Raw genomic sequence first — 10,458 nt, 5'->3', positions numbered from 1 at the left:
ATGATGTAATGTATGGTGATTAACATAACAATTAAAAAAAGGAAAAGAAAAAATATATATACTTCAAAACCAAAAAAAAAAAAAAATTGGTTGGCTCTTTAACATGGCATCTTAACAAGACAAAGACCAGAAGCATTTATTTTACGACCAGCGTGTGTATCGGACAGCTGCAGTTCTCGTGCCTCACAGTCTGAAGGGCCTGGGCTGTGTAATGTGACAATAGGCCTGGAAATAGAAGCAGAGTGTCTTGTGTTTATATGGACTCAGTTCATATCCATTAGACAGTGAAAATAACTACACAGTGGTGGAAGGTTTTCGAAAACCTTTGTGGAAGAGTTATTCTATCCGGGCCTTGAACCTTGAATAATTGGCTGGCTTTTGAAAACTGGATGGAGGTTAGGGAAAGGCATTTTAGATGGATTGTAGAGATTAACCAAAGGCCTGGAGATAGTGAAGGCCAGGGCTCATTCAAGAAAAGGCAATTAATCCAGTATGACATGAAGGTAAGAAAGTACCCAGAGAGGAGCAATGGGAATTATACCATCGAAGTCTTACTGCAAGTGTTTTCAATTCCAAAAGGAGAGATTTGAACTTATTTTATATGTCATGGGAAGTGACATGGTCAAATCTGTGCTTCAGAAGGTGATGTCTGTGGCTATTCAGAGGATGGATTGAAGAGAAGAGACTGGCAGAGGGAAAAAAGTCACACGATTAGCAAGCAGCGAGGACCTACACCAAGGCGGTGCTAATAGAGAAAGAGCAAGTGATATGTCTCCTACACTCACTGATGGGAAAAGGAAGATTGACAGGACTCAGTGATGGAATGAGTAAGGGAGAGAAATACTTCATTATTACTATTGTAAAACTGAACTCTCTTCCTAAGCTGCTCTTATTATACGACCTGCTAAACCATGGAATAAAGCTTAGGGTGGAGCCAATTTGGATTCTATCCCATGGAAACTCAAGAATAATGCTTTTGAAATCTTATCTACATATTGCCCCGTGCCTTTGCTGTGAGCCTGATGACTGGGTAAGCCTGTATTAAGAATATCCATGGTATTTCACTACGCTGTGTGGATGGCTGATTATTCAATAAGGTATGGGAAGATTCAGCTCTGTAGGCGATGCTGGCATTTGCGTCATCTGGATTATTTTCCTGCTGTCTCTAGGTGATCCCTACAGAGTAGTCTTATTTTCCTACTTACTTGACACGTAGGGGACTGTTGCAGACTCGAGCGATTTAGGAAATGTATTCTGGTCAGTGGGGGGCAGTGTCGCATTGCAGAAAGAGGACAAATTGTGTCGTCAGAGATTTGTGTGCAATCCCTGCAGCGTGACTCTCCCTTAATCCCAGGGTTCCCAGCCCTGAATTATCTTTAGAATCACCTGGGGTTTCTTTCTAAAATGTAGATTTTCACCCTCTATCCCTTCAAGATTCTGATTCAGTCAGTTTGGGATAAGGCCCTGAAAAAGGTGGGGTTCTGTTGTGGTGGTGGTTGTTTTTTAAACATCCTAAGTAATTTTGATAGCTAAATTTGGGAATTAGCGATTTAATGTGAGTTTCAACTTTCACAGGGTTGCTATGAACATTGAGTTTTATAAAATTTAAATCACAATAAAATATCAATTGCTAATTAGATTACTTCTTGAAATAACCATTCCATCCCCTTTCTAAATACGTCTTCAATTTTTATCAGTTTGAGGCTCTACTATATGAGAACATATTTGTTTGCTTTTTATGCATTGTGACAGCAAAGAGAAAACTAATAAACCCTGTCCAATAGGTATACATAACACATAAGTATAGGATTAATTTTAGATGTTGAAGAGATGATAGAAAGTAGAAGACCCGTGCTTGAATTTTTGTTAAATATGAGGAATAAATACCAGTTTCTAAAAAATGGCAAAGAAACATAAACAGAAATTGCTCCTATATATTTTTAATACAAAACTCATTTTTACTGACGCTGTGATAATTTAATTTACAAATAAATTCTGACTTCCCAGTTTTAAGAGCAATAGCTTAAGTTAAATACATTGTTCTTTTCTTCATCTCTTTCAAGCCAAAAACAAACAAAAAATACAAAACACCAAAAACCCTTGCAAGCATCAATAATAACAATGGTGGTTTCAAACACATATTTTCCAAACAGCCGTCCAAGTTAAAGAGATCGCAGCAGCTCAATACAATCTCTATATAATAACATGTAGCATAAATATCAGTTGACCTTGAAGCTTATAGCATGTTTTAATCGGTTTCAAAACCTTTATTCACAGTTTCTGTGTAACTGGAGTTACCCGGCCTTCTCAGTTCTGAGGGATTTTCTGATATGTCCACTGTTTTTTTATGACAGGACCACAGTATCTCCTTCCTTCTTCTGTCTCTCAGGTCTCATCTTGCTTATGTGCCTTCAACCCTGAGGCTGGATAACTTCCATGTTAATCCATTTCAAGTTATTTGCTCTTCCCCTGGGCCTGTGGAGTCACTCAAAAGGGCCAGGTTGTTCACCCAGGGAGCGGTAACTGGCACATTCCTCTGTCCTTGATACAATCTTCAGTTCTCTCCAGCCAGGAACTGATCACTTTAGACTATTAGCCTGAAGTTCGTTCAGAAGATTTAAGTACATATTCGATTTGAGAAACCTGGGATAGGAGTCCTTTTCCATAAGAGTATATATAATTTTTTGGGCTTCATCAAAACACGTGGGGGTTGGTGCTTTAATCTTCTTGGCTGTAGATTCTCGAGTGTGGAAGTCAATGTTGATCTAAAAGGAAATACTTGCTAATTAATACACACTTCCGATGTATTGCACATTTTACTATGTGACTATGTTTGTTGAAGCACCTCAAGATAATGGCATTAAGCCCTCATTTATATCAGCTCAATTATCTTTTAAATGCCTCCTCCAAACCAGCTCTATACTACATATGAAGGAGGTAAAAAGAAATATCACAAAAAAATCTTTGTTCCAAGTTGGCCCATCGTATAGTTGGGAGATGCAAAAGAGGCAAACATGAACATTTTAAATATCCATACAAGGTGATACGTGCATCAGAAAAAGTGATGTGGTCATTTAAAATTTATAGGAGAGAGGACACTTTGTGTAGCTATTTTTTGCGTGACCAAGAATATTTAACTGGAAGGTGGGACTATTACTAACTGAAAATATTTCTGCTGCTGGAATTGTATGTATTACACTAATCCGTATTTTATCCTAATGTAAAATAAGCTAACTCATTAAGGACATTCTGGGATGCAGTTCTGGCTGGTAACACTGCTATTCCTTACCCCATCCCTATCATGTTAGCTAATTTTGCAAAATCAATCTTTTCAGTCTACTGTCTTCAGATATAGAAAATTAGATTATTATTGCACTGAACTATTGAACATACCTAAATATTTAGCAGTGAAATTATGATACTTAAAAAAGATCTAATCTTGCTATGTCTGCGGAATGCTATTTCTGCACCTAAGTTCCTTTACACATAAACTGATGATAATGAAGATAATACTCACTTGTTTAGCAGCATCTGAATGCACAAATGCTTTATATATTTTCTCTGCTTTGCAATGCAAAAGATCAGACTCCGTTTTTTTATAGTCTTCACAAGCCAGCCAGAACTCGATGTTCTCCTCACTGAACTCAGACTTTAGGAAATTTCCAAAGACATCTTGACCAACTACAAAGAAAGGGTGAGGGGTGAGATAATTAAATTAATTAAGCCAGTAAATGGATACTTTAAAGAAGAAATTTGCAAGAAAAATACTATTGTGTTGTCTAGGCTCAAAGGTAAGGGATGGCTAACCTGAAACAGCTGTGTTGTAAATCATAAAAATGGGAAGACCTCAGAGATTCCTTCACTGATAGTTTATCTGGGGCCAGACGAACCTGTCCACAGTCCCACAGCTGCTTAGTCATGGCTACACAACTGTGCTTTGCTTCTATCTGCTAATTAAGATTCTGCTCTTGTGATTACAAAACAATCTCTTCTCTTACAAATACCAACCCCTAGCCAGACTGTAGAGTATTTTAGGGAAGCAAACATTGATGAAGGTCATTAACATCATGTTCATTATCAACAAATACAATTTCCCCATCCAATTCATATTAGTCAGAAAATGTGCTGATGTACTGATTCTATTTGCTAGTGTTACTGAGGCTTTTAAATGGGCCATTTCTATACCATTTATTTGTTTGGTTGGATGTAAACTAAGTCAGATGATAAGAGGGATGAACCACATTGTACTACTTGACACCCTCCCCCTCAGCAAGGATTCTTAAGAGTGTTTGTTTGTGGGGAAAAAAGGATTAAGTTCATCCTCTAGATAGAGACCACACTGCTCATCTCAACCTGATTCAAGTCCTAATCCCAAGAGACTTGCAATTCCCATGATGAGGGAAAGACAAGCTGATCTCATTCTTTACCTTCTCTTACCAGAAACTCCCTACAAGACTCTGCTTAAAAATTCTTTTTATCAGAAACTCCCTACAAGACTCTGCTTAAAAATTCTTTTTATCATATCTGTGTTATCATGTGTCATGTTATATATAATGCAATTATATACTGTGTTTCTCAACTTCTTTCAAGGCAGCAAGGCACTGTGTCCTTGTTTTTGAATCCTTGGTGCTTCTAAAATGCCTGCCACATAGAAGTAGGCTAAATGAGTAAATGAATGAATGAATGAATAATAAAATAGTGAATTGACTGAATGAATCTTACTTCTTACATCCAGCAGTTACAAAAATACATTCTATAGATAGCTTTCAGAATGGCAGTTCACACGTTGAGATATTTGGTTTACTTTTAAAAAACTAAACTTGAAACTTCGGAACCCCAGCATAATTTTAAATTTTGCTCCCATAATGATCCATGGTAATACCTAATTGTCTCGGCAAATTTGCCTGAAGGACAGTGACAGAACTGAGTGCTAGGTCAGCATTACACTACAACGAGGCACAATATGCTGAAGCTATTAGTGACTACAGAAAAACTGGAATACAACTTTTCACACACTCTTCTATCCAGAATACTATATTTTAATGAAGTCATTCAATCTATTAGTGCATTGAGCTAAACCCAAAACCATTTAGTAGTTAATCATACTTACTTTGGTTTGCAAGTAGTTTTTCCAGAGATTGAGACCACTGCATTACTTCATTAATGGAGAGTCTGCTGGGGACAAAATTCACATAAATTAGTAAAATATTCTTGTGTGTGTGCAATCACACATGAAATCAGAATGGCTGCTGTATTTTGATAACTCCATGAACTAAGATTCTAGTTCCATACATTTTCTTAAAATTTATCTATAAGAAAACAAAACTTCCTTTAGAATTACTACAGTTATGAAAATATCTGCCAATAAAATGTGAAGAAATCCAAATACATCTACTCTAACTGTGTAGCAAATAGCAAATTATGCACACATATGTTGGTACTTAATTTACATTGGTACTAATGTAGTCTACTCTTACTTGGCTTGTTACTTAAAAGAAACAAAGTCTAGTATGTGCAGTATTAATCACTTGCTAGAATAGAGAGATAATGCATAGGCTTCTCTTAAAATGATAGTTCAGCATATTAGTATACATACATGTCTTTGGACTTAGAAGGTTTAATTCCAGGTTCCAGATGTGGGATCATAGATCTCAGGTACGCTTTCACATCCATTCTACTACAAAAGATACAAACATGAATATTTGCATTTCTTCAGTAGAATACATTTTATTTGCACAAGGAACATGAAATAGACTTTTCCAAGGAACAAGGCAATAATAAAAATAGCTGTTACAACATTTTTCTATATTAAGATTGAGCTAATTTTTATGAGCCAAAGTCTGCAAAAATTTCCACATAATTTAACGCCCTATTGTGATTCATTTTTTAAATACAACTGAATGCACTTATATACATATACAACAGCTAATTTCTCTGATTTAATTAACTAAATGCTCATATTTTCTTCCACTCATTCTCAATCCTTCTGCCATTAAAGATAATCTAAGTCCAAATTCACAAAGTGAGACACCGAATGAACTTACAAAGTCTTTGGCCTCTTTTTATGCATTTTATCATCTAGAAGTGAATGATCAGTTTCTTTTAATTCCTTTGGATTAGCAGAGAAGAACATTCCTGGCATTTTGTCTAACCTTGGCGTGGAGAAGGCTGCTCTTCGTATAGTCCTCACTCGGCAAATATCTGCTCGTCAACGTATCTGCTGCTTTATATAGTAAAAGCAGACGGGCTCTTGCTGTTCAAATGAGTCTGTTTATCAAGTGATGTTACCACAGACACTGGAAGTTCCCTCTTTCTTGGTGTGTTATGACGTGTATCTTGAAAAAAAGAAGCATACAGTGATGTCTTGTGGTTGAAACTCAACCAAACGAGAATAGGTCACTTGATTAAAAAGAAAGAAAGAAAATTAAGCATACAGAGGCACACACCCATATACCACACGTCTAAAGTATTAGCAGCATCAATCTTTGGTTTGAGGGGACACTTGTTTCTTCATGAAGATTGCATATTTCAATAAAATATTTCATTTAGTGTACTTATTGTATCACACAGAAACTCAGTATTAGAGATGTATCCCCTCAATTCTTTGAATAATCCTTGATTATAAAATTCATCTGATCACAATATTTTTACTTTTTTATTTTTTTAAAGATTTTATTTATTTATTTGAGAGAGAGAGAAAGAGCAGGAGCAGGGGGGAGGGAGAAGCAGACTCCCTGCTGAGCAGGGAGCCGATGTGGGGCTCAATCCCAGGACCCTGGGATCATGACCTGAGTCAAAGGCAGACACTTAAATGACTGAGCCACCCAGGCACCCCTGATCACAATATTTTAAAGAATTCTTTTCTTTTTCTTTCAGAAAGTAGTGTAAAGTAAACAAATACTTTTTTGTTTGATTATTTGTGTATATATCTGATAGGAAGGAGAGTTATGAGAGGTTATCTTAACTTTTCCCCACCGCACCTCCCATCCCTTACTTCCATGGCATGAAATTTCCATGTTAGTATTTTCCAAAGTATGTGCTAGACCTTCTGCTGGTGATATACAAGATAACTTTAAGGGCTCATGAATATTAATATTTACTAGGAATATAATTAATATATCAAACTGTGATTTTTTTGTATATTACTGCTTAGGATAAGAATAAAGGAAAATTAAACAAAACTATAAATACATAAAAGTAGATTTGACATACTAATATGTTACAATATGTAAATATAATGACACTAAAGAATCACACAGTATCAAAAGAAAACTGCCCAAGATAAAATGAAAGTATATTTGGATAGGCCAATAATGTGTACTTCTTAGGTGAAGGTCTTCCAAATTTTGGCATTATCTCTGGAGAGAGCCAGTCTAGCTTTAATTAAGATTAAGGATTTACAAAACCACAATGAGATACCACCTCACACCAGTCAGAATGGCTAAAATTATAAGTCAGGAGATGATAGATATTGGCAAGGATGTGGAGAAAAGGGAACCCTCTTACACTGTTGGTGGGAATGTAAGCTGGTGCAGCCACTCTGGAAAACAGTATGGAGGATCCTCAGAAAGTTAAAAATAGAGCTACTTTATGACCCAGCAATTGCACTACTGGGTATTTATCCCAAAGATACAAATGTAGTGATCCAAAGGGGCACCTGTACCCCAATGTTTATAGCAGCAATGTCCACAAGACATTGTGGAAGGAATGGAAGGAACCCAGATGTCCATTGGCAGATGAATGGATAAAAAAGATGTAGTATATATATACAATGGAATACTACTAAGCCATCAAAAAAATGAAATCTTGACATTTACAATGACATGGATGGAACTAGAGGGTATTATGATAAGTGAAATCAGAGAAAGACAATTATCATATGATCTCACTTATATGCAGAATTTAAGAAACAAAACAGAGGATCATAGGGGAAGAGAGGAAAAAATAAAACAAGACGAAATCAGAAAGGGAGACAAACCATAAGAGACTCTTAATCATAGGAAACAGGTTGTTGGAGGGGAGGGGGCTGGGAGTCTGGGATAACTGGGTGACAGACATTAAGGAAGACATGTGGTGTAATGAGCACTGGATATTATATAATACTGATGAATCACTGACCTCTACCTCTGAAACCAATAATACATTCTATGTTAATTAATTGAATTTAAATAAAAAAAGAAAAAAAAAGTTTACCAAAATCCCCCCCCCCAAGAAAGATTAAGGATTTAAAGAAAGCAAACAAACAAAAAAACACCTCAAAACAAAACTTAAATCCAATGAATTAGGTGACTACTCAGTGATGAAGGTAGAGGCGTTAGTGCAATGTAAGCTTTTATAGAGTTTATCAATGAGTGTCCAGTTTAACGTAAACCTCCTTTGTTTTTTGTCCCTGAAAAGACAAAACAAATTTTATACAGAGAGGCTTCTGATGGTGTTATGTAAAGTTGACAAGAAGAAGAGAGTAATACTTTTCAGTATTACTTGATGATAGAGTATTCTATCAAGATAAAAAATAATTGAAGAAATCATATTTATAATATTTCAAAATTCACTTATTAAACACTCACAAATATGTATATTACTCTGTATGTGCAAGCATCTTTTGATGTTTGCAAGATAACATGATGCAGAAAGAGAGCTAGTGAGATGAGCTAGCCACTTTGGAAGTGACCCAAACAAAATCGATGGGGCTTAAAAACTGATGACAGAAGGGCATTTGTTTGTATATTTTTTGTGGTTCAATCTATATTTACTTTTCTGTTAAAATCTTCAACGTTGCTCATGTTGGTTTATCTGGTAGCCTCTCATTTCTCTAGATAATTGTGGGTACATTATGTTAGAAAAACATAATTTAATATTTATTTTTATTGGCCTGCTATTATTGTTATCCAAATATGCTGACAATGTGCAGAGTATGTTTCTGCAACAATAGTTCCTTCAGAGGCAAATTAACAATATTAGGACAAAGCACCAAAGGTTATGGGGCCATGTAAGTTTGGGAAATTAAGGTTAAATAAGGTTCTTAAATTGGTTAAGGCAGATCTTCTGAGAGCCTTTAATATGTTAACACACATGTGTCTATCTCTAAAAGGAGGGTAGAATATGTGGCAATTTTCTAACATTTTTGAGACATGAACCCTCATTAGGTAGAGAATGTAGTCTGCAGAAATAATATTCTCTGGATAGATTAGGAAACTCTGGTCTGAGATAGCGGTAAGTATTCACATCATCTATTAATAATTCTTTTACACCTCTAAATTTTTGCTACCTAAATACTGACTTCCAAGTTCAAGCATTTGCAAGCAAGTACTTGCATGTAATTGCATGCTTCCAAGCCCAAATAGAGAATTAAACTCCTGATAGAGGGGGTCCTACTGAAATTCCTATGTCACAATTGACTGTTGAAGCCAACTCCACGGCACACTAATGTAGCTGCTCTCTCAAAGGCTGCTTGCTAGCACATGAAAAGCATGTATGTGCCAGAGTCAGGCAAATTTGGCGGGCTGGATCAGCAAGGACTGATGAGTCCAGGGCAGGGCATTGAAAATTCTCTATGAATCTTACAGTGTCATTGTCTGGCCCCTCTTTGTGAAATTCATTAAGAAAAGACAAATGACAAAATAGTAACTTTACTGAATCTATCACTTTGGTTGAAACTGTAGAGAATTTGATAAAAGCCAGTAGAAGAAACAGTGGCTCTCATAAACACAATCTTGTTTGTATATTTCCTTTGTGAAATTGTGCATAAGTAATTACTGGAGTCGTAAGAAAAGGAATATTGCATGTGGTCTTAGTGTTATTTAAAAAAAAATTAATAGACTTTAGTTTTAGAGCCGTTTAGGTTTACAGGAAAACTGAGAGGAAAGTACAGAGTTCTCACATACTCTCTCCAACTGGCCACAGCCTTCCCCACCATCAACATCCCGCATCAGTGTGGTATTATTTGCTGATGAACCTACGTTGACACATCATCATCACCCAAAGTCCTTAGTTTACATTATGGTTTCCTCTGATGGTGTACATTCTACGGGTTTTGACAAATGTATAATGACACATATCCCCCATCATAGGATCATACAGAATAGTTTCCCTGCCTTAAAAATCCCAGTGTGATATTTTAAAATGTCTACGAGATTGGTTCAATAAAACATTTCTGATTATGGCTATCAATTTCAACGGGGAAAATTTTAATTTTTGCTGAGTTGATTTTACATTTTGGTTTCAATTACTCCAGCCACCTGAATCCTAGTAGGGAATGCTTGGCTATATGACTTTTTCAAACTTGATATTGATTAAACTGATTTTGAACCTTTGCTGAAATTTTGTTGTGGAAGTTAGGAATTATGGGGAAAAGGACATAATGAGTATGAGATTGTATCTTAAAAATGAAAATATATCTATACCATTAAAGTCAGTGACATGAACAGAAATTTTGATTCATTAAAACAAAATGTCTTG

General features: G+C 35.9%; 1 protein-coding gene across 6 annotated transcripts; it reads right to left on the bottom strand.

The window, feature by feature from the left end:
- Window positions 1-1,932: 1,932 nt before the first annotated feature.
- RGS1 (regulator of G protein signaling 1) lies at window positions 1,933-6,255 on the bottom strand. Of its 6 annotated transcripts, none has more exons than XM_032422395.1 (5): window positions 6,045-6,255; window positions 5,597-5,677; window positions 5,111-5,175; window positions 3,518-3,681; window positions 1,933-2,765 (listed from the first exon to the last, which is right to left on the bottom strand). In XM_032422395.1, the coding sequence occupies exons 1-5, from the start codon at window positions 6,140-6,142 to the stop codon at window positions 2,580-2,582; spliced, it is 594 nt and encodes a 197-aa protein (XP_032278286.1). In that variant the 5' UTR covers window positions 6,143-6,255; the 3' UTR covers window positions 1,933-2,579. The 6 variants fall into 6 exon arrangements, with proteins under 6 accessions (XP_032278286.1, XP_032278287.1, XP_032278288.1 ...); XM_032422396.1 differs by having other exon boundaries at window positions 5,111-5,172; XM_032422397.1 differs by having other exon boundaries at window positions 5,597-5,674.
- Between the last annotated feature and the right edge of the window lie 4,203 nt (window positions 6,256-10,458).

This window comes from Phoca vitulina, unplaced genomic scaffold (genome assembly GCF_004348235.1).
Source record: "Phoca vitulina isolate PV1807 unplaced genomic scaffold, GSC_HSeal_1.0 scaffold26, whole genome shotgun sequence".
Lineage (NCBI taxonomy): Eukaryota > Metazoa > Chordata > Mammalia > Carnivora > Phocidae > Phoca > Phoca vitulina.
This window is presented reverse-complemented; position numbering and strand designations above follow the sequence as displayed.